Source organism: Pseudoliparis swirei, chromosome 17, assembly GCF_029220125.1.
Source record: "Pseudoliparis swirei isolate HS2019 ecotype Mariana Trench chromosome 17, NWPU_hadal_v1, whole genome shotgun sequence".
NCBI classification, from domain to species: domain Eukaryota; kingdom Metazoa; phylum Chordata; class Actinopteri; order Perciformes; family Liparidae; genus Pseudoliparis; species Pseudoliparis swirei.
The window spans coordinates 4,173,329-4,198,010 of NC_079404.1; the positions used below are offsets into that span (position 1 = coordinate 4,173,329).

Genomic DNA, 24,682 nt, shown 5'->3' on the forward strand with positions numbered 1-24,682 from the left:
CAATGAACAGGTTCATTCACATGTTGACTAATGAACAGGTTCATACACATGTTGACCACACATAACCAATGAACAGGTTCATTTACATGTTGACTAATGAACAGGTTCATACACATGTTGACCACACATAACCAATGAACAGGTTCATTCACATGTTGACTAATGAACAGGTTCATACACATGTTGACCACACATGACCAATGAACAGGTTCATACACGTGTTGACCAATGGACAGGTTCATACACGTGTTGACCAATGAACAGGTTCATACACATGTTGACCAATGGACAGGTTCATACACATGTTGACCAATGAACAGGTTCATACACATGACCAATGAACAGGTTCATACACATGTTGACCAATGGACAGGTTCATTCACATGTTGACCAATGAACAGGTTCATACACGTGTTGACCAATGAACAGGTTCATACACATGACCAATGAACAGGTTCATTCACATGTTGACTAATGAACAGGTTCATACACATGACCAATGAACAGGTTCATACACATGACCAATGGACAGGTTCATACACATGACCAATGAACAGGTTCATCCACATGACCAATGAACAGGTTCATACACATGACCAATGAACAGGTTCATACACATGACCAATGGACAGGTTCATACACATTACCAATGAACAGGTTCATACACATGACCAATGGACAGGTTCATACACATGACCAATGAACAGGTTCATACACGTGTTGACCAATGGACAGGTTCATACACATGACCAATGGACAGGTTCATACACATGACCAATGGACAGGTTCATACACATGACCAATGGACAGGTTCATACACATGACCAATGAACAGGTTCATACACATGACCAATGAACAGGTTCATACACATGACCAATGGACAGGTTCATACACATTACCAATGAACAGGTTCATCCACATGACCAATGAACAGGTTCATACACATGACCAATGAACAGGTTCATACACATGACCAATGAACAGGTTCATACACATGTTGACCAATGAACAGGTTCATACACATGACCAATGAACAGGTTCATTCACATGTTGACCAATGAACAGGTTCATACACATGACCAATGAACAGGTTCATTCACATGTTGACCAATGAACAGGTTCATACACATGACCAATGGACAGGTTCATACACATGACCAATGAACAGGTTCATCCACATGACCAATGAACAGGTTCATACACATGACCAATGAACAGGTTCATACACATGACCAATGAACAGGTTCATACACATGACCAATGGACAGGTTCATACACATTACCAATGAACAGGTTCATTCACATGTTGACTAATGAACAGGTTCATACACATGACCAATGAACAGGTTCATACACATGACCAATGAACAGGTTCATACACATGACCAATGGACAGGTTCATACACATGACCAATGAACAGGTTCATACACATGACCAATGGACAGGTTCATCCACATGACCAATGAACAGGTTCATTCACATGTTGACTAATGAAAAGGTTCATACACATGTTGACCACACATAACCAATGAACAGGTTCATACACGTGTTGACCAATGAACAGGTTCATACACGTGTTGACCAATGAACAGGTTCATACACGTGTTGACCAATGAACAGGTTCATACACATGTTGACCACACATGACCAATGAACAGGTTCATACACATGTTGACCAATGAACAGGTTCATACACGTGTTGACCAATGAACAGGTTCATACACGTGTTGACCAATGGACAGGTTCATACACATGTTGACCACACATGACCAATGAACAGGTTCATACACATGTTGACCAATGGACAGGTTCATTCACATGTTGACCAATGAACAGGTTCATACACATGTTGACCAATGGACAGGTTCATTCACATGTTGACTAATGGACAGGTTCATTCACATGTTGACCAATGAACAGGTTCATACACGTGTTGACCAATGAACAGGGTCATACACGTGTTGACCAATGGATTTCCAGGACTTTAAACCAAATTCTCATGACATATTGTGAAATCTCGGTGTATACATGAAAAAGTGAGAACATTTTGTATTTAAACGAACGAGAATTCCAAAGCCTACAGTATATAGCGCCTAAATGAGCATATGAATATAATACATTTCCATGACTGTTTTTCAATGACTTGTCCATGCCTGGAAATAAAAAATAAAAAATTCCAGGACTTTTCCAGGTTTTCCGTGACCGTAGGAACCCCGATACGATACCAAACAGCAACAGCCTTGATAACCGATCGGCTCCCAGGTTCAACATGGATAACCGATTACAGGTGTCGCTGACCTTCTCGTCTATTCTAGCAGATGTTGTGCAGTTAAATTTCAAATTCAAATTCTACCACTGCCCACATGCGGATGAACAGCTGTCGTTGGAGCGATTAGCGAGCGACGCTAATCGTCCATACGGAGCAGACGTCTGAAGTCACGGTTTGAGGCACTTTCCTTTTCTTATTAATGTTTATTTTGTTTTCTGACACTCACACAGAAACTGGAAAGGAAACGCATTGGTGTGGTTGTGGTCTTCATGTCTCAAATCAATGCTCTCCGTGTGTAAAGAACACACCACCATCAGGGTCCGTACACATGTTGACCAATGGATTTCCAGAATTTTGCCAGGACTTTAAACCAAATTTCCATGACTAAACATCTTGTGAATACATGAAAAAGTGAGAAAATGTCGTATTTGAACTAACAATGAGAATTCCAAAGCATACAGGAAATAACCTTAAATGACACAAATGAATGAGAGACAATAGTTTGATTAAAATAATAAACAAGTCTTTTCAGTTCAGGTGCATTCACGTAAGTATGCAGATTTATATTTTGAGCGTCATTCTTTTTAAAAGCATATACATTATTTAAAATTCAGCATAAATGCACATATGAATATAACACATGTCCAGGACTTTTCCAAAACTTTTTGAATTTTTTTAGCCCCAGGACTTTTCCAGACCTGGAAATTTAAAAAAATAATAATTCCAGGACTTTTCCAGGTTTTCCATAACCGTACTAACCCCCGACTATTCTACAAAGTCAACTTGTATGCGCCGATTCTTGTAAACTGTGTATCAAGAGTGCCATGTTCTCACGCCAGGAAACGTGTGTGAATGCAGCCGTGCTAAATAAAGTAGAGGGAAAACAGAGTTTGGAAATCCCTCGGCATCCCCTACCGTCTCTCTGTGTGGACTGTGTGAATCGCACACCTCTGGGATTGACGTAGTCTATGTCATGGATGGAGCTGCCGTCTGACTGCTCTGTGACGGAGTCTTTGTCCTCCAGAACCTCGGGGATGGACTCCACCGAGGCCGACGGAGCCGGTCCGACCCGCCTCTCCTCAGACTAGACGTGCAACAGAAAGGCAAATCATTGCTCTTCATGAAAGTTAAAAGTCACAAACACATAGACACCATCCCATAAGGTCAACATGGAGATGTATGGAGAAAGCTGAGCATATATTCATTAAATAAGTACAATGATTCCTTACATGTGCGTCCGGAGAGCCGGGCTCGGACCCAGGAAGGGTGGTGGCCGATGAGTTGCACTGTTCCAGGTCAGAAAGGTCTTCCCTGGAGGTGGCTTTGGAGCAGGTGTCCAGGCCACTGTCGGTGGCCGTGGGGCTGGAGACGGACGACGCCGCGCTGTCCGAAGCTGGGAGGCTCGAGGCGGACGAGCCTTGCTCGATGAACGGGACGCCGCCTGTCGGGGGGAAAGAGACGCCGCCACGCAACGGTGGAACATAATGTGTTTTCACCATTCTTCCCTCCATCCATCATAAAAACACACCGTTCAAAAAGGTTGGGGTCACTTAGAAATGTCCTTATTTTTTTAAGAAAAGCAGTTTTTTTCAATGAAGATAACATTAAATTACTCAGAAATACATTCTATACATAGTTAATGTGGTAAATGACTATTCTCTGGTTTTAAATGAAATCTCTACATAGGTGTGTAGAGGCCCATCTCCAGTGTTCTAATGGTACATTGTGTTATCGCCTTAGAAGATTAACGGAAGGGTAGAAAACCCTTGAAAATCCTTTTGATGTGAGCGCAGCTGAAAACAGTTAAGCTGGTGAGAGAAGCTATCAAACTGGCCTTCCTTTGAGCGACAAGTTTGAAGAACAAAATTAATATTTCAAAGAAAAAACATTATTTCTAACCTTGTCTTGACTATATTTTATATTCGTTTTGCATTTCATTCGATAAATAAAAGTGAGAGTTTTCATGAAAAACACAAAATGTGTCTGGGTGACCCCCAAAGGTCCACCACAGATTCCTTATCTTTAGAAAATGGATGCCAACATCAGACAATTCTCCATGGAGAAAAGGTGCACATCATCCTCGTCTAGGTTGGACCCCACCAGGCCTTTTAACCCTTGTGTTGCCTTCGGGTCATTTTGACCCGATTCAATATTTAACCCTCCTGTCGCCTTCGGGTCAATATGACCCGATTCAATGTTTAATGTCGGTGTTCTTTCGGGAGTCAACAAACAAACATAAAGTACCTCACATTTAAACTTGGAAAACAATATTAATTCTAATAATTTTCTGGAGATTTTAATAGCTGGGGTCATATTGACCTCAAGGGTAAAATATGTTAGTAAATATAAAGGTAACAGGAGGGTGAAACATTGAATCGGGTCATATTGACCCGAAGGCGACAGGAGGGTGAAACATTGAATCGGGTCAAATTGACCCGAAGGCAACACAAGGGTTAAAAGAAGACAAGTCGTCACATTCGTGCGTCTCTTACCTGAAAGGTTGTTGTTGCTGAGGGTGCTGGACTGGGTCGAGTCCATCTGACCGGAGGCACTTCGGACCATGTGGCGAGGCGGCCTCGGCGAGCGTTTCTGCTTCTTCCATTTGGACGACTCGCTCATCCCACCGGCGCGCATCTTCAACTAGAGGAAACAGAGCGCACCGCTGAGTCGGGCTTCTCCACACTCGCTGTGCGACTGGACCGTCCATACAGATCGAGGCCGTGACCAGAGAGGACGCTTTTCTTTTCCCCAGACGATAAGAGACGAGCTGTGAGCTGTGAGCATCGCTAGTGACAGGCTGCCGGCTTTCAAAGGGTGCGATCAGGCTGAATGCCTTGGAGGACAACAATGGTTACGCTATGTGTTTAGCTTTTTCTCTAAGCTTTGCCTAAAGGGGTTTTCTCCAAAAAAATTCTCCTTCATTTTAAGCAGTACTCCATCTATTTAGCATTGGACTCGAAAGATTGATGCAACATGATCACATATATATATATGTGTATATACACATATATATCTATATGTGTATATATATATATATATGTGTATATACACATACATATATATATACTAGGGCTGTCAATCGATTTAAAAAATTAACTAATTAATCGCACATTTTGAAATTCATTAATCGCGATTAAAAGTTGTTCTTTTCTTTTTAAAGACCAAACTTCACACAGAGCTGTGTTTTCAAAGAGGTTCCTACCTATAAAGTGCCAGCGAGGTATTTAATATTGTGGATGATAAATTGTTTCTTCAGTGAAACATCCAGATTAGTTAAAAAAAAGAAGTATATTGAGACCCCATTGGTCCTGTCATCTTTAACATTGAACAGCAGCAGAACCAGTAGCCTTGGTAACTGACTGACATTCACATATGTCACGTTAACCCTCTGGAGGCTGGGCTCATTTTATACATTCTACAAAAAAATGTAAATTCACCTTTTAAAGGCGTTTTCATATGACACATACCCACGTGTGTTATACATCAAACATTCCAGAACAATCTCAGCTCTATACAATGAGGCACATTGTCCTCGCGCCGTGTTCTCTGGTTCTCTGACTAACAGGTTGCTAATGAGCCTCACCTGTGAGGTGGGAGGTCCTTTGTAATTTACTGAGTGTTCATTGGTTGTTTTTTTCGCAAAATGTTGACAGACACACAGATTGACAAATCACGTGAAGGTTTCGTGTGACAAGTTCTTTCCGTGCCGCGTCCCCCGACACGTCGCCCCTCCGTTCCTCTGTGTATCAGAGGGGGAGACGGGAGGAAGGAGGAGCAGGAGGAAACCCGACTGATTCATCCACGAGTTTAAACTGATTTCTGCTCCTTATTTTCGCGGAGAAATAATTGTTTTAAAAACGGAAACAGTGTTAAACCGTACTGCCGCGGTTTGACACTCGGTTTGAGCGTAAAAACTTCAGCGAACACCGGAAGTAAACAAAGTTGCGTTAATTGCGTTAAAATATTTTAGTGCGTTAACGCGGCCAAATTAATCGCATAGATTAACGCGTTAACGCTGACAGCCCTAATATATACATATATATATATATATATGTGATCGTGTTGCATCAATCTTTAGAGTCCAATGCTAAATAGATGGAGTACTGCTTAAAATTAAGGACGGTTTTGATTATACAGCTGCATATTTTCCCTCGAGAAGCATTACTGCAGCCACATACTGAACCGTCCCAGGGCTGCTTCAAACATAACCTTTTATTTATTACATTATGATTGTTTACCCTTTCACTATTACCCTTGTACAACATGACAGTTTATCAAAATACTGCAAATAAAGCCAATTTCAATATCCGAAGCAAACGTACTCCTGTCATAAGCATCCCGTATAACATACCGGGGACCTAAGAGGAAAACCGCAGAGAGAGAGAGAAACCTCTCTGGTTATTAATGTAACCCTGGTTCTCTGAGAAATGAGGGTCGGATACTCAGTGTGGTTTTTAAAAGAGAACGTCCTGTTGGATCACGGCCTGAAACCAGCCCGGCTTCAGCTGTGGATGAAGCAGCAGGTCATTTCAGAAGAAGATGCACAGATTAAAAATAAATAAAACAGCACTGTATGTTCATGCACACAATTACTGAACGCTCAGAAGAGCCACTGCTACTCCTCTCTTTCGGCGTGATGTGCTGTTGTTTATAAAAAGGTATTGTCAATTAATTCACAGTTTCAGACTTTTTTTATATCGGCTTCACTAAAAAAACAAACGGGGAGAACTACTCGGTACTCGGACATGCTCGATCCTGCAACGGCTGAGGAGGTACATGGGCAGCATGATGCATGAGGGTGTAAAGCAACAACTAAATGTGAAATAATACTATTAAAGTGATGTAATTCACAAGCATGGTTGACATGTCATAGTCATACTGTGATAACGAAGAGAAGTGGGAGGTTAGTGCGGTTTGTAAATAAATAAATAAATAAAAAGGACAAGGGGAAAGGTTACAGGTTTTTAGGTTTGTTCTTAACATCAGCAACATTGGGACTACAGATGAAAAATAGCCTCTTGGCTAACTCTGGCACATTTACTGCAATGTTTTTATCAATGTGCACTGTCCCTTATTAAATAAACCATTAAAAAAAAAATTTGTTTAAAAAAAAACAGGGAGAGATTGTCCAGCCTAAATACTGAGAGTCATCTTCCTTACCTGCACTCGTTTGTTTTTCCACAAGATATTGTAAGCCTCAGAAGAGAAGGGGGAGCGAGCAAGGTGCCCGTAATTAGTGATGGGTAACATGTCAGCAGTGGGACAAACACAGAGACACACAGCGGGACGTACACTGTGCATGGTGGGAGGGGTCTAACCGCTGGAGGATGGGCAGCCGGCGAACGAGCAGTGCGGGCGGACAGAGCATGCAAGAAGCAAAAACTGCCGGAGCAACGGCCTCCAGCCGGGTCGTCGGGTCAGAGGTAGAAACTAGACATGTATGTCCCAGCAGCACGACATTCAGACAACACGATGCCATGAAGAAAGACGAGTTAGGGTGTATTTATTACCTTCGCATTGAAAATGCGGAAGGTTATGTTTTGATCGCCGTGTATTTATTTATTTGTATGCGTGTTACTCGCATAACAAAAAAAGTTTTAAACCGAATCGCATGAAATTTGGTGGGATGATTGGTTATTATCCGGGGACCATTTGATTAGATTTTGGGATCGATCGGGTCAAAGGTCATGAAAAGGTCAAAATCTTCTTTTTACCATAGCACGGTCATTTTTTATCCAATTGGCAACTAATGCCAAAATGTTCATAATGCAATGCCCAATCTTGTGATATGCGAAGGTATGCGCTCTACAGAGTGCCCGTTCTAGTTCCATATGTGGTTTTCATTGTCAAACTACAATGGTGGACAATAAAGCCCTGCTAAGGACTGACTCATTCTCTGCATCAGGGGGGGGGGGGGACCCATAATATTTCCTTTGAGAAGCCGAGGGAAGACGTGCTGTGCTACTCTAAACGAAAAAAACGAAAAATGTTCCCAAAGCAAGACTGAAGTGAAAGGACGGCGAAGAAGTGATGAGAGGGAGCTGCCTTGTTACCGAGGAGAGACCGGAGCAGGCCGGCCGTAATGATGTGTGTGGAGTCCAGAGTCGCTCCTTCATTACACTGTTTAATCAGTCGTGATCGGTTTACCGAAGAGGTGGGAAAGTCCACCGAGTACCACAGGTTACTGTGGCTGATCTGGGTATTTATTTAACCCTTGTGTTGCCTTAGGGTCATTTTGACCCGAATCAATATTACACCCTCCCCCCGCCTTTGGGTCATTTTGACCCGATTCAATGTTCCACCCTCCTGTTACCTTTATATTTACTAACATATTTTACCCTTTGGGTTCAATTTGACGCCAGCAATTAAAACCTCCAGAAAATTATTAGAATTAATATTGTTTTCCAAGTTTAAGTGTGAGGCACTTTATGTTTGTTTGTTGACTACCGAAAGAACACGGACATTAAACATTGAATGGGGTCAAATTAATCCTAAGGCGGGGGGAGGGTGTAATATTGATTCGGGTCAAAATGACCCTAAGGCAACACAAGGGTTAAGGGATGGTACAATATATGATCAATAACTGGATTTCACAGCAAACAGACAGAAACCTTTCAGAAGGGCACGATGACAATGAGCAACAATTGGGAAAAAGAGGACAACAACAGCGAGCGATCAGATCAACACTCAACGCTTCAATCCTTTTACCTTCTTCATGTTGGCGCCCACAAAGCTCTTGGCCTCCTCCTTGAACTGCGGGAGTCTGGAAGGAAATAAAAGACCCAGAGAAATTAAGATAAGACGCCGTTGGGGAAAAACTGTGGTAACTGTAACTGTCCTGCCGTAATATATAATTGTGTTTCTATTCTCTCAATTAGAGTAGATTATATTTTACGGTCCCTCGACTCAACGGATGTGCAAAAACAAATACTGAATGGCCAGAGTCCTCCCCCCGTCATGTGTTCTGTGTCTCCTTCTTTATTTTAAACAGAAGAAACAAAACATAAAGGAATGTGGAGCGTCTCCTAAGCCGAGAGGCTGAAGAGACAATATCACGGTGGGAGTCTCAACATTTTAAACCTGAGCCATCAATAAACTTTTCCATCATTTGATGAGCAACGCTGACTGCTGTTCACAAGCGTGTGTGTGTGTGTGGACACTAAAGCTTTGCTGGAAAATGAGATGTCACCACCAGTCACACACATACACAAAAAGGATCCCCAGCCCCCCCCCCCCCCCCTGACATTAACTCAGCGTTAATAGAGTGTTGTCTCGCGAGCACGGTTATTGGATGATCTGTGGGTCCAACAGATTAACATGCCGAATACTATCAGCAGGCAATCTAAGACTGCTTCTGAGGAGCTGGAGAGAGCTGCGGTTCATCATGCTCTGATGGGGGGGGGGGGGGGGGGGGGGGCTCTCACATCTCTATTATCCAGGGTCTGTGGACAAGTGGGGGGCTGGGGGTTGAACATGAGCAAAATGAGGTGTGGAGCGTGCGCGTGTGTGTGTGTGTGTGTGTGTGTGTGTGTGTGTGTGTGTGTGTGTGCGTGTGTGTAGGATCAGAAGGATGTAATAATAATAAAAAGAAGCTCAAACTGAATCTAAGCTTCTTCATTTCTAAGCTCGCACGGTAAAGAAAACGATGACGAGGTGGCACGCAAGAGTCACGCACGTAAATAAAAGGAATAAAAAAACCAGAGAATGTTTGGAGGGAGTGACGGATGAATGGCGACAAGCTTGGGGAAAAGAAAAGAAGAAACGCCACTGGACTTCACCGGAGGGGAAGATAACATGTCAAATAGTCCCGTTGGGGACAAGCAGGCCTTCACAGAGCTGTGGGTGTGTGTGTGGGGGGGGTGACACCAGAACTTCAATTCGAGCTCTATTTGTTTTGCAGGTTTTGCTCCTTCACATTCAAATGAGCAGAAAGATTCTTTATTTATGTTTTCATTTTCGTGATTGCTTGACGTCTGGACTCACTGGCAGAGCTAATTCTGTATGTGCGCGTGTGTGTGTGCCTGTATGTATGTGTGTGTGTGTGGGAGGGGGGTTCGGGGTCTACGTGTTCATGGGGGCTGGGAGCTTTTGCTGTGGAAGCAGAGCGCGAGGCTTCATCTATATGCAGATCATGCGGCGTGCAGCTCAGTTGGCTCATCCCCTCGCCTGTGACTGAATGTGACTCGCACTCTGATGCATCGGGACGGGGCGGTTGGTGTTGAGGTGGGGGGGGGGGGGGGCTGCCGTATGCTAAATGGCAAAGGAGGAATCATGTAATGGCATTAGTAAACCAGTGGCCCGTTGACCCCCGTGCACGATGCAAAATGAAATTCATGAGCTGGAAGGGGAATAATGAGGCCTGAGAGACGGATGCTGAAAAACCAACAAGCTCTAATCCAGAGGGGCTGAAGGAGTGAAGAGTCTTCCTCTTAAAGTGGCGCCCAATGTCCAATTCTAGTGATATTTTATATTTTAAACATCACAATTACAGTTTACAACATTTATGTCCAAATGTGATGACGTTATAATGTTGACGCTATTAGACATTTGTGTGAAATGGTCATAATTCGGAATTCATGAGATGTGTTTTGTGAAATCTAACTCAAACTCTTCGAGTTCGAGCGAAGACGTTCGAGCTGGACGTGGAAAACACTTCCTGTCTCCTAAGTGGGCGTGGCCACGAGGGCGTTCGACCGGAAGTGTTGTGAACGTCGTGCGGCTGGATGAAAGAGTGATTTATATTTACATTATATATTTAGGTCTGCTTTAGATCTTCCGGCTAACGGCTAACAGCCATGGTCGGCGTCGTGCGAGCTGGTGGCGTTCAAGGTCCGAAAACAAAAATGGCTTTTCTCCTGATTTGTTCATCTGATAAATGCCATTTTAATATCAGAATGTTAGGAAAATATGTCGCTCGGGAAAAAAATTGGTCAGACGTTTGATTTTTTTTGTTGATAAGGAGCGAAGAATGGGTGATAAAGTTGCGTTCACGTCGACTTTGCCCATTGGAGTTAACAGACGCAGGAGCTGCCGCTGGTCTCCTGATGGGGCGAGACCCCCGCCACAGAGACACAGGAAGCTGACGTCGGGACAGTGGGGCGTCTTTCAGTCGGTGTGAACGCCTGTGCCCAGTCTGGAGGGTCGGACAGGACAACCCCAAAGAAACAAAACGCCCCCCCCAGAGGCAAAGATAACTTACTGTTGACACACACTTCAGCCGTGTACACATTAAAGGTATGGCTGAACACACATCTAACCCACACCGCACCGTCGCCGTCCGCCACCGTCCCATTCATTCACCTGGAGTACAGGAGCTGCACCATGTCCACCAGTGTGTGCTCAGCTGACTTCCTGAGGAGCTCTGCAAACACAGAAGAGAAGCACACACACAATGACTTGGAGAAGAGGCGACAGCAGAGACACACTTACACTAACGCATCTAAACCAGCGCCGGAAATACACCAGGGCCAAACTGCCCCGAAGAAATATAATGTTGCCCCTGATATCACTAGAGGGGGAAAAAATGACCCCGTAATTTTGATGATTTAATAGTGTGTTGTTGATGTTCTTTGTTGCGTGTGTCCTATCTGTACTCCATAAGTACACACAAAAATCAACAAATAGAATTTTGAATGATAAAAAAAAACAAAGACATAAGTTCTAATTGTTAATACAGTAGTCTAAAAAAATTAATTATAACAATAAAAAACACAAATAAATAAGAATACAATTCAATATGATTTTCTGATTTATGTTTTCTGTTTGTTTTTTGTTCAAAAACTCTCAGAAAACACTTTGAATCTGCAGACTACTGCCAAATAGTCTCATTATTGCCATTTTTATGACAATTGCTCATATACTCTAAGCCTAAATAAGCTTATTTATTATTTTTGAACAAAGGTTAAAATGTTATTTGAAAGTTTAAAAAATTGCCCCCAATTACTTTTTGAATGCTCCTGGATTTCAGTCAGTGGGGGGTGGAAAAATTGCCCCCTAAAAAATCTGTAAATGTCCTACGCTAGTCTAAACCAGCGAGAGCTCTAGGAGCAGAAGCGACAGGTAGAACTGGACACTGGAAGCTTCTCCAGGCTGTTTGGGATACTTCTATCATCCATCATTCAGTATTTGGCCATTTCTATGAAAGAAAACAGATCCAAACCCAAAAGAAACCAGTGAATGAAATCCGTGAATACGATTTTGTATAAGAGGTGACGGGAACGGCCTTTCTTATGGACCAAGGCCATTTCAAATGAAGCAATTCATTTGACACGTAAAGGTTAATTACATGAAGTATTAATAACTAAAGGATTTTCCCTCATTAGATTGTTGGATTCGAGTATTTTTAGAGGCTAGGAGCGGTAACAGGTATCCGTATATTTAAATTAAATAACTGAATAAAATAGAAACGAAAATAATTTTGTGTCAAAAAGCTGAAACAATCAAAATCAGCTCGTGAGAAATGACGATCATATCGGAACCAGAGGTTGAGACTCACCGCTGAGGCGCATCTCGAAGCAGATCCTGAAGCAGGACTGCATGATCTCACAGACGGACTCGTTGATCAGGTGGGCTCCGACCGGGGTCAGCAGCAGAGTCCGCAGGACCTGAAACGACGTAGAATGAGTCCGTCTTCTCTTTCCGGTCAATCGGCTTCATCTATCAAGTGATTATGGAGATTATAACTAATCGTAAAGTGGAATTGGCCGGTGGAATCTGACGATGAATAACTGCTCTGCGACGTGCATTTTAGGAGCTTAAAACAAAAAGGTGTAGCTCACTTCCCAGACTCTGAACACAAAGGGAAGCTGCGCTTTCTTGTATTGTCGTAAAAAGGAGTATTTATTGCACATGAAGACAAGGAATGAGATTTGTTTTGAAATAAAATGCTGTAAAATAGTCGAATGTACCGTACATTTTTTTTTATAACCAATTAATGATGGATTCAGCATCGTAATAATCTGTATAATCGATTATCAAAATACCTCTACAAAGGGGACACATTTATGTTGATAAGTAATGATAAAGTGCATTCCGCTTGGGAATGGTATGTTTGATTTAGCGATATTTATCGTGCAAAATGGAATTTAATATTTATATAAGTTTCTTTGGTGTATGATAACGTGAAACTGGGAACCGTTGTCGACACGGGGAGCGGCTCCTCTACACCGAGTCCACCGCGTTGCACCTCTATGTTTCTACGGCAGCCCGGAACGGACAAACCAAACCTGTCGGGACCCAAGAGGCCTTTGTGTTTGTTTGTCACCTGAAGGCCACCGTAGTTCTGTCCACGCTGGGAGAGGGAGGTCAGATGCAATCTGCAACCTCACCACTAGAAGCAGCTAAATATCATGCTTCAAACATTGTTGCAGATATTTCTGAACAAAACATTTATCAGTCAAAATACACGACCATTCAGAAGTTTGGGGTGACTTCGAAATGTCCTTATTTTTCAAAGAAAAGCACCTATTTTTTAAATGAAGATAACATTAAATTAATCCTAAATACACTCTCTACATAGTTAATGTGGTAAATGACTATTCTCTGGTTGTTAATGAAGTCTCTACAGAGGTGTCTAGAGGCCCATCTCCAGTGTTCTACTGGTACATTGTGTTATCGCCTTAGAAGACTAACGGAGGGGTAGAAAACCCTTGAAACCCCTTTTTATGTGAGCGCAGCTGAAAACAGTTATGCTGGTGAGAGAAGCTATACAATTGGCTTTCTTTTGAGCGACAAGTTTTTAGAACAACATGAATATTTACAATAAAAATCATTATTTCTAACCTCGTCAATGTCTTGACTATATTTTATATTCATTTTGCATTTCATTTGATAAATAAAAGTGTGAGTTTTCATGGAAAACACACCATTTGCACGGTAGTGTATACGCTGACAAAATACACGATCATTTTTAAGAGTCCAGAAATGACAATAAATGACTAAGACTAAGTTTACGCGTTTCAGCTTCAAGAAGACCTCGGAGGTCTCACGGTGCCGGACCAGGTCTGTGGTTACTCACCTGGAGAATCTTCATCAGGACCACTTCATCGCTGGCAGGGTCCGTTCCCACAAACCTGGCGTGTGTGACGGCGTCGGCCATGTTCTCAATGGCTTCTGCTGCGGCCTCATGGTCGGCGTCTGTGAAACAGACCGGAGGAGACTTGTTGTCAGTCGCTTTGGATAAAAGAGTCAGCTAAATAACATGTAATGTAATGTAATGAAATGTAATGTAATATAATGTAATGTAATATAATATAATGTAATGTTATATAATATAATGTAATCTAATATAATGTAATGTTATATAATATAATGTAATGTAAGATAATATAATGTAATGTTATATAATATAATGTAATGTAATGTTATATAATGTAATGTTATATAATATAATGTAATGTTATTTAATATAATGTAATGTTATATAATATAATGTAATGTTATATAATATAATGTTATATAATATAATGTAATGTTATTTAATATAATGTAATATAATGTAATGTTATATAATATAATGTAATATAATATAATGTTATGTTATATAATATAATGTAATGTTATATAATATAATGTAATATAATGTAATGTAATGTTGTATAATATAATGTAATGTAATGTTATATAATGTAATATAATGTTATATAATATAATGTAATGTAATGTTATATAATGTAATGTAATATAATGTAATGTTATGTAATATAATGTAATGTAATATGGTCACGTTTGTCCATTCCAAACCATCGGGTGCCAGATATGAAGAAAAGAATAAATCTGGATGCGTCACCATTCCAGCAGTCGTGTAAACCCAGACGGTGCTTGTTAGTAAACTCAGCAACAGGAACACAGCTCCGAGGGCCCGACGCGTAAACACAAGCAGACGGATCTGGTCCGGCCCCGTCGCCCACATTGTCCTCCGGACCCTGGGATCTAATGACCAGATGTGGCCTTTTGTTGGGGGGGCAGGCTGGGACAAATTGGCTGTCAGAGCAACAGCAGCCAGTGTTTTTGAAACCCGAGCGGCCGGCCAGCTCTCGGCCTGTTTTCCTTTCCCATCGACCCTCAATTCATTAACTAATAAGCACCGGGGGGTGGGGGGGGGGGAGAGAGAGAGCGGAGCGGGAGGATAGAGAAAGAACAGGGAGTGCAAGAACAATGCAGCCGGTCAGCCGGGAAAGACGAGCCGCGTAAAAGTGAGACTGCGGCCCTCGTGATCACGAGTGGACGAGAGAGATCAACGGCGTCACCCGCGCCGCTAGTGCTCGGGGGCCGTCTCGGTGATCGGCAGCTGCTGGGACAACCAGACCTGCAGACGGCGTATCGGTGAGCAGTTAACGGCTCGGCTGACAAGTTGGCGGTGTGTGTGTGTGTGTGTTGGGGGGGGGGGGGGGGGGGAGCAATGCCAACGACATCCCTCCAGAGGCGAGGGCGACAACGAGCATGGAAGCTGTGCCGATGTCCAGACACAGAAACTGGAGCCGCGGGGGGGGGGGGATCCGGCAGAATGTCAGAAGTGATATAAAACACTAATCCTTCTTTTGGCACACAGTCTATACGAGCGGCGTCCAAAGGAAGGGTTGGGGGGGGCATTGTTAAAATAACACTGCGGAGAGGAGAGGCTCAATATGAGTGTGTAGGTGTGTGTGTGTGTGTGTGTGTGTGCCTGAGGGTATGTGTGCACAGTCAACAGGGGTTTGAACCAGCTGCCACATAAAGCAGTTTAAAGTACGATCAAACTCTGGTCACAACAAGTCAAAGACGGCGCGAGGGCGAGCGGCGGGAGCAGAGCGGCGGGAGCAGAGCGGCGGGAGCAGAGCGGCGGCTCGTTGAGGACGACACACACAGAGGAGCTCTCAGCTCTCAGGCTGCACTCTGAGGCCCGACGCAGCGCTACAAAGCAAACAAAGGGGGCCGCCGCCATCGCCAGAGGAGAGCACCCGTTTGTTCACCTGCTCCTTTTTTTTCTGAATAGCAAAAAGATCCCATTTCAGCCAGGCTCTCCTCCTGAGCTCCACGGGCAGCGGTGACCGGAGCGAGTGACCGGAGGGCGTCGAATGAACCCGTTTTAAGGAGATTGTCGTCTTGGTGTCGAAGTTTTGTCGAAAAGGCGTGATCAGGTGGACGTGTTTGGTTCCCCGGGATAAATCCACGAAAAAGCAACGTAGACGTACTGCACAAGGACACACTTTAACGGAACAATCCTCGGCACAGAATTATTCACTGAAATTCCCAACTATTCACTGACATTCCCAATTATTCACTGAAATTCCCAATTATTCTCTGAAATCCCAATTTTTCACTAAAATTCCCAATTATTCACTGAAATTCCTAATTATTCCCTAAAATGTCCAATTATTCACAGAAATAACAAACTATTCATTGAAATTCCTAATTATTCTCTGAAATTCTCAATAACTCACTTAAATTCCAAATGTTTCACTGAAACTCCCAACTATACACTGATGTAAAGAATCCTCTTCTCTAACGTTTACTGTGATGTCTTCTGTGGTTTTCTATCCACGGAGTTGAAGTGGGAGATGTTTTCTCTTTTCTTTGTTGAAATACATGCTAATCTGGCACTTTTCTCTCATATTAAAACAGCCATAGAAATACAATCGATTCAGCCCTGAACTCAGAGGCACTGCTCTCCCCTCCTGGCAGCGGCTGCAGCTGAAGCCTCGGCCGAGCCCCGTGGGGGGCGAGTGTGAGCAGCACAGCGAGGGGGCTTTTGCTGACTCTGCTGGGCAGCAGAAAAAGAGGGAGAGCGTAGGAGGAGGAGGAGGAGGAGGAAGAGAGAGGATGGAGCAGAGATGTGGAGATCTGTCGGCACCGGAGCTTAGTCCACTGCTCCCTCCACGCCAGTCGACCTCAGGCCACAGATTGAGAGGAATTACCTCAAACTACATAAAATGGCTGAGTGCGACGTGTGTGTGTCCTGTTGTTTCTCGGGCCCTGGACAAGCAACACATGTATAAAGAGGTCACGCCGGAGGGACACGGGGGACGTGTTCAGGGCAACACACTGGAGGAGGAGGAGGAGGAGGAGGATCAGTCACAACACTCGGGTGAACTGGAACACAGCCGCCCGCTGGAGGCGGTCCTCTCGCTGGCGGCTTAAGAGAGGCACGATGTGTGCGAACCTAAACGGGCCGCGACCGCCAACACACACACACACACACATTGCGTCCCGTCGCTGAACGCTGACAAGACGTCGAATGGAGTCATGAATCATTCAGCACGTCTGCTCCCTGGATGGAGCAGCAGCTTCGGTCTCACTCAAGAAACACGCGACACACAGGCCAGAGAGCCCGGTGAGAGAGAGAGACACACACACACACACACACACACACACACACACACACACACACACACACACACACACACACACACACACACACACACACACACACACACACACACACACACACACACACACACACACACACACACACACACACACACACACACACACACACACACAGACAGACAGACAGAGAAGGTCTCGGTCCACTAGAGGAGTCATCGAGAGGGTTCATGGATCGGTTACTGGCCAGGAGATGGCAGTACTTGACAAGACCAGTTACTCTACATCTACTGGCTACCCTGAAGGCAAACATACATATATTATATATATATATATACACACACACACACACACACACATGGAGACCGGCCCTCGCGATGGAGACCGGCCCTCGCGATGGAGACCCTTGCGTTAGCCGTTAGTCTGTCAGCCTCTCTCCGTGTCTCTCTGACCTTCCATCATATCTAACTTACCTTCATTTTGGAAATGACATATATTTTCCATTTTGAGTTGCCGCTGGCAAACATGAAAAGAGCCGAACACAACGAGTCAACTGTCAACAACACACCTCAGAAGAAGATGTAGTTTAGACATTTCTGCCAAAAAAAAAGGGAGAAAAAAAGAATAAAACCACTGTGGTTACTTCAAATAAAACAAACCTCAAACAGGCATTAAAAACATAATTCTCACAACTCTTTGGGAAGCTTTGTGATATTTCTCCAGGCGTGACTTGATTTTCTAGAGTGCGTCTCTCCTTGAAAAAAAACTCTCGGTCTCTCTCTCCGCTTTCACGAGGCGTGATGTCTTGAGTCTGCTCTGGAGTCCGACGACACATTCTTCAGGTCGGGTTTCAATACTCTTTGAACTCGCATTCGATATCACGCGCTCGCGGCCCCGCCCGCCGCGGATGGGAGCGCGGCCGGGAAAACGAGGAGAGGAGCGACGGTCGAGACCGAGACGCGACGCCGGCTCATAAAGTGGCGGATCCTACCGTCGTATATCTCTTCTCTGTCATCTCTACGACAACAACTGGACCGCAATCCCCCCTCCCCCACCCCCGAGAACAATGCCGGTGCGATGGCGTCGGCGTGGTGGTGGGGGGGGATTAAGGGAGCCTGTGTCAGGTCTGCGAGGCGATCTCCGAACAGATAGTGCATGTGTGTGTGTGTGTGCGAGCCAATGGCAGACAGGACTTCATCCATTCACATAAAGATACATGGTAAAAAAAAAAAAATTATGGATTATATTGAAGAGTATTACGCAAAAAAAAAAGGACCCATAACATGAAAAAGGGTACATTCTCCCAGAAGCTCCCGTGAGCTCTTATTCTGCTCTTATTCTGCTCGGCAACGGCCGCGGCTGCTTTTCTCGACGGCGACGCGGCCGACTCGACCCCCCCGGCCGCTCGGCGCACAGCATCTGGCGATGCGGGCTCGTTTCGCAGTGAACAGAACTACTGGCACAAGCCGGGCCGTGTTTCCGCGATGAGGCGAATGAGGGCGATGGGAATCCCTGGAACGGCGTTTACTAAAAAACATGCTTCCTTTTCGGGAAAAAACTCTTTCAAGAGATCACATACTGGTGTCTTATGCCTGAGAGGAAGATGTGCAGTAGTCAACAGCGGAAGAGAAGACACTCTTTTTTCTTCATCCCGTTTGAATGATATTATATATTATATATGTAATTTTATATTATATGATGTTTGTCAATATAAAAGGACAATGTTTGCACGTCAAGAGAGTCGCCGTCATCGATGTGCCGTCGTGTCATAAGAGCTCAAGTGTGAAGCCCACCGGTGAGCTACGTCCCTCGCCCGGCGCCCGTTATCATGGTGGGTTGGCGGGCGAGGGAACTTACCTGATACGTCAGCTGGGACGAGAACCCGCTTCAACACACAGACACACAGACAGACACACACACAGACACACACACACACACACACACAGAGGTGCTGTAGCTCCACTTTGTGTTTCTCATGACGTATTTTTAAGTCTTGAAAACTGAACAGTTCCAAGACAGAAAATGAAACTTTCTTGATGTGCAAAATGATCTTTTTAAAATTGAAAACCATGATATTGGTAATTTATGGCACAATTCAAAACAGGATGATTAATGATTTGGCTATATCCTGAACGTGTTTGACCAGGAATAAAAGGTCCAGAGCGGAGAGTCGATGAGGAGGACGTCTTACCTATAAGGCCATGGGAAAGGAACTTGTTGACAGAAGTGAGGGCGAGGCCTGTGATTGGTCCGGTGGTGTCCTCGGAGCGGACCACTTCCAGGAAGGGCCTCAGGAAAACATTGGGCTCGACGTCAGAGAGCTCTGAGGAGAAAGACACAGTACGAGATCAGTGACATCTCTTTTTGGATTGACCAATTACTCACCACATTTAAAAACATATATATAATTGATATATATAATTGATATATACACATAGTAGCCTTTAAAGAACACCCATAGGCCATAGAAACTCATAAGTGTCATAAAATGCAGACGTTTTATCAGAAAGTCAGACAAAAGAAACGCTTTTTAAAGCATTAAAAACTGATTTTACTCTCAAGATAAAGAAGATAAATTAATGTGCTTTCAAACGGCATCGATAATCACACACACACACACACACACCGTTGATTCATGGAGGTAAAATGTACTTTAATTGTTGCTCTTACAGTAGGTTCACCTTGTAGTGTACACTGAGGGTATGTCCATAAGGTTCACTGGACTGCGTAGGTTTAGATGTGTTATTCTCTGTGTTGTCGGTCACTATTTTTCTATCGGGTCCTTCATTTGAATGGAAGCTCCGTATTTTTGAAACAAACTTAAAATAGCGACGCATTAGATAATTGACCATCGCAAAATAGAAGCAAACCGCAATCATCAACACTGTGTCTACATGCCAACCAATAGAATCCCACAGATCTTCCCCTGTGATGGGCTATGTGAGGAGGAGGAGGAGGAGGGGGGGGGGGGCTTCACTGGGCATTCCTCTCTGGGAAACCACCCCTACTTCAATAGTCCCCCCCCCGTCCCCTCTTTCGCTGGAGTATTCAGAGCAAAAAAAAGGGGGGTCAAGAGAGGGAGGCAAAAATACAAAACAGGTAAAACAACAACGGGGGGAAATTAGTGGAGTCACGCATGGCGCTGTGAACAAGTTGAGGAGCCAGAGGAGTGCTCGCCGCGGTAATAACGGGAGGATTATGGCTTTCTGAAGAGCAGATGGTCAGACGAGAAAAAACAACAACTTGGGACTTCAAAAGCGCCGAGAAGAGCGTCCGGCCATTTTCCCCAAAAGTGCACATGTGACCGCCGAGCGTTAGCGTGTGACCTCCAAAGACCCCTGAAGCCTGTTTGGAAATAAAATATGAAATAATTTGCTCTTTTTTTTCTTTTTCTTCATCAGCCACCGGGTCACTTTTAGGCCTCGCCTTTCAAAAGCAAATATCTTACTTGTTGCTTCACTGCATATGTTTTCCCATCTGGTGTTTAATTTAGTTATTGTTACATCGGAGCGCTCCGAGCACTTTGGATTTTCTTTTTTTTCTGGGTGTGAATTTAGCAACATATGTACAAAAATAAACACTTGTCCCCCTGCATATATATATATATATAATATATATATAAAGATACAGTATATATACATAAAAAAATATATATATACACATTTATATATATATATATAATATATATCTAAAGATATATATAATATATATATACAAACAGACTTATGAACTAAGCACAATAAATATTGGTGAAAAGTTCAGCGGGAGTGAGTGAGTGTTGGTTTGACCCGTCCATCTAGCTGCCAACAAACTTTTTAAAGAGGGCTTCTGTGTCATTACTTTACAGTGTGGTCAGGGGGGGCAGGAGGGTGCTCAAATGAATCTGTCAATAGATCCTGATGAAGACTTCATCAGAGGCGATCACCCTGTAAGTGCCATGGCTGCGTTCCCAAAGACCACAGATTGGAAAACTCAATTGTGTCGCATTGATCCGGCTGGCCATTGGTGAATGGGGGGAGGGGAGGGTGGGGTGTGTGTGGGGGGGGGTTAGGGTGACACGAGCGGTCCGTCAGTGGCCGCCACCAATCTTCTTAAATAAAGTCTAAATACAAGGCTCAGTGCTGCGACTCAATCTCCGGAGCTCGTGGAGTGAAATGAATGACGCCGGCTGCAGCCGCGGGTGAGGCAATCATTCTATAACCAGGTTAACCTCTGGCTGACATTGACAAAAATAAAAACGGAGGAACACCCCCCCCCCCCCCCACACAGGATTAAATGGGCTCAACCAGGCGTGCATGTTGCCATCTAAGGCCTGTGTCTGCTGGGTACAAGTCCCACCACACAGGAGGAGATACAAGTCCAACTCCGGGTCAGCTTCATTGGTAAAAGAAGAAGTTTGTGAAATGAGCCCATTAGGATTCACCGTGAAGCTAATCCCATGTACCGTTAGCATGCTGCAGCTCCATCGCTCTGCAGCGAGAGTATCGCCAGCCATGTGTGGATTACCTCTCCAAATGACCCCAGCAACGAGAGACGTGTTTATTACGATACAAAGAGATGGCGATTTTAGCGATTCACTTGGAAGCTGCTGAACTTAAACTGCGCCCCCCCCCCCCCCCCCCAAAAAAAAGAATGACGCGGAATAATATGCCCGAATAACTCTCATCCTGACGTATACAATAACAAGCCAGAGAGAGACAAACACAAAGCCAATTTACCCAGGAGGCATTGTGGGAATGTGTGCACAGGGAGATGCCGGGAGTTCGAGAGAAAAAACCACAGCGCCGAAAAAGGCTGCGATTGGTCAACGGCAACAACAACAACAAAAAAGAGTGCAAATGAATTAGACAAATGGCGTAATGAAGTAAACATGTTATTAGTAAAGTAAAATGGCGGCTACTACTAAGAGGTGGAGCAGAGTAGTCCTCCGCCTCCTCCTCCTCCTCCTCCTCCTCCTCCTCCTCCTCCTCCTCCTCCTCCTCCTCCTCCTCCTCCTCCTCCTCCTCCTCCTCCTCCTCCTCCTCCTCCTCCTCCTCCTCCTCCTCCTCCTCCTCCTCCTCCTCCTCCTCCTCCTCCTCCTCCTCCTCCTCGACGCAGCGGCCCAAAACCAAACACTGATGGTTATTGATCTGGACCTCTTCAGCTGCTAAAATTAAGGAGTCGGGGGTCCCCGGGTCGGAGAGGCAGCGCTCCTAACAAGACGGCGCGAGGCCAAATGAAACCCAGGGAGAATTTTGAGGTTCGTCTGCCCGACAAAGTCCCACACGGCCGTATTCTGATCCATCTGTCGGGACAAGTTTGACGAGTGTCAGCTCTCATTCTCCTCCCCTACCTTTTGATCCCTGTATTCTCTCGAATGGAATTGACACCTGTCGATGGGGGGGGGCAATTAGGATGAAACAACGCCACGGCGCTCCACACGGTCACTTCTTTGGTGTTTTGCAGAGCGCTCGGAGCGACGCCTCTGCACAACCTAAACAAGCAATTTGGAAAACCCTGGAGAAATTTAAAATGTCAACGTCAAAAAAAAAAAAGCTTGGGAGGACTGTGGGGCTGTAACGGCCACCGCGTGGGGAGCGTCTCCTGAAGGGCTTCGTGGAATATAGTTTGCATTCGTATTCACAAGAACACACACACGGGTTACCGGGTTGTTCGGGAAGCAGAGAGCGGCCCGACGAGGACGAGTCAAGAGAAAGAAACGGCTGCTTCTCACATCTCAACCTGCAGCGCGCTGTTATTCTGGTTCTGTTAGTCTGGTTCTGTTATTCTGTTTATATTATTCTGGTTCTGTTAGTCTGGTTCTGTTATTCTGGTTCTGTTAGTCTGGTTCTGTTATTCTGGTTCTGTTATTCTGGTTAGGGTTATTCTGGTTCTGTTATTCTGGTTGTTATTCTGGTTCTATTATTCTGGTTCTGTTAGTCTGGTTCTGTTATTCTGGTTCTGTTATTCTGGTTCTGTTATTCTGGTTCTGTTAGTCTGGTTCTGTTATTCTGGTTCTGTTAGTCTGGTTCTGTTATTCTGGTTCTATTATTCTGGTTCTGTTATTCTGGTTCTATTAGTGTGGTTCTGTTAGTCTGGTTCTGTTATTCTGGTTCTGTTATTCTGGTTCTATTATTCTGGTTATGTTAGTCTGGTTCTGTTATTCTGGTTCTGTTCGTCTGGTTCTGTTAGTCTGGTTCTATTATTCTGGTTCTGTTATTCTGGTTCCGTTAGTCTGGTTCTGTTATTCTGGTTCTATTATTCTGGTTCTGTTGTTTCTGTTATTCTGGTTCTGTTAGTCTGGTTTCGTTATTCTGGTTATGTTATTCTGGCTGATAAAGGACTACATCTGCGCCTTCCTCCCTTCCTCCATGGACCCGCTGCAGTTTGCTTATCGCCCAAACAGATCCACGGATGATGCTGTCTCCCAGGTACTGCACACCACACTCTCTCATCTGGACAGCCAGAGGGGGGGCTATGTGAGACTGCTGTTCATTGATTATAGTTCAGCTTTCAACACCATAGTCCCCTCCAGACTGGCGGCAAGCTGATTGAGCTGGGACTGAACACCCCCTGTGTGCTTGGATCCTGGACTTCCTGACCGCCAGGCCACAGGTGGTCAGGGGACAGACACCTCAAATCCCTCACCCTGAACACAGGATCCCCCAAGGTTGCGTCCTCAGCCCCTACTGTACTCCCTGTACACACATGACTGTGTGGCCAGGTTCAACTCAATACCATCATCAAGTTTGCGGATGACACAGTGGTGGTGGGCCTGATCTCCGACAACGGCAGAAGGCCTACCTGGAGGAAGTTGCTGATCTGTCACTCTGGTGCCAGGACAACAGCCTCATCATGAATGTCACCAAAACTAAGGAGCTGATTGTGGACTTTAGGAAGGTACAACAACAGAGGCGTACTCACCACTGGGGATTAACGGGACTACTGTGGAGAGGGTATAAATACTGGGAGTCCACATCACCGAGGATCTGACATGGTCAACAAACACAGACACTCTGGTGAGAAAGGCAAGGCAGCGCCTCTACCACCTCAGGCAGCTGAGGAAATTTAAAGTTTCCCAGAGGATCCTTCAGTCCTTCTACTCTGGAGCTGTAGAGCGTCCTGACAG

General features: G+C 44.5%; 1 protein-coding gene across 4 annotated transcripts in view; it reads right to left on the reverse strand.

Moving 5' to 3' along the window:
- Positions 1 to 24,682, reverse strand: part of gbf1 (golgi brefeldin A resistant guanine nucleotide exchange factor 1) — a 92,712-nt gene that overhangs the window by 30,708 nt on the left and 37,322 nt on the right. For 2 of the 4 annotated variants that reach the window (XM_056434851.1, XM_056434850.1), the window contains exons 4-11: positions 19,766 to 19,897; positions 14,288 to 14,406; positions 12,767 to 12,875; positions 11,572 to 11,632; positions 8,980 to 9,034; positions 4,764 to 4,911; positions 3,501 to 3,712; positions 3,187 to 3,355 (exon numbers count right to left, since the gene is read on the reverse strand). In XM_056434851.1, the coding sequence (XP_056290826.1) occupies positions 3,187 to 3,355; positions 3,501 to 3,712; positions 4,764 to 4,911; positions 8,980 to 9,034; positions 11,572 to 11,632; positions 12,767 to 12,875; positions 14,288 to 14,406; positions 19,766 to 19,897 (1,005 nt within the window). Of the gene's footprint in view, positions 1 to 3,186; positions 3,356 to 3,500; positions 3,713 to 4,763; positions 4,912 to 7,431; positions 7,468 to 8,979; positions 9,035 to 11,571; positions 11,633 to 12,766; positions 12,876 to 14,287; positions 14,407 to 19,765; positions 19,898 to 24,682 lie in introns of all 4 variants that reach the window. The other 2 variants (XM_056434853.1, XM_056434852.1) reach the window with 2 other exon arrangements.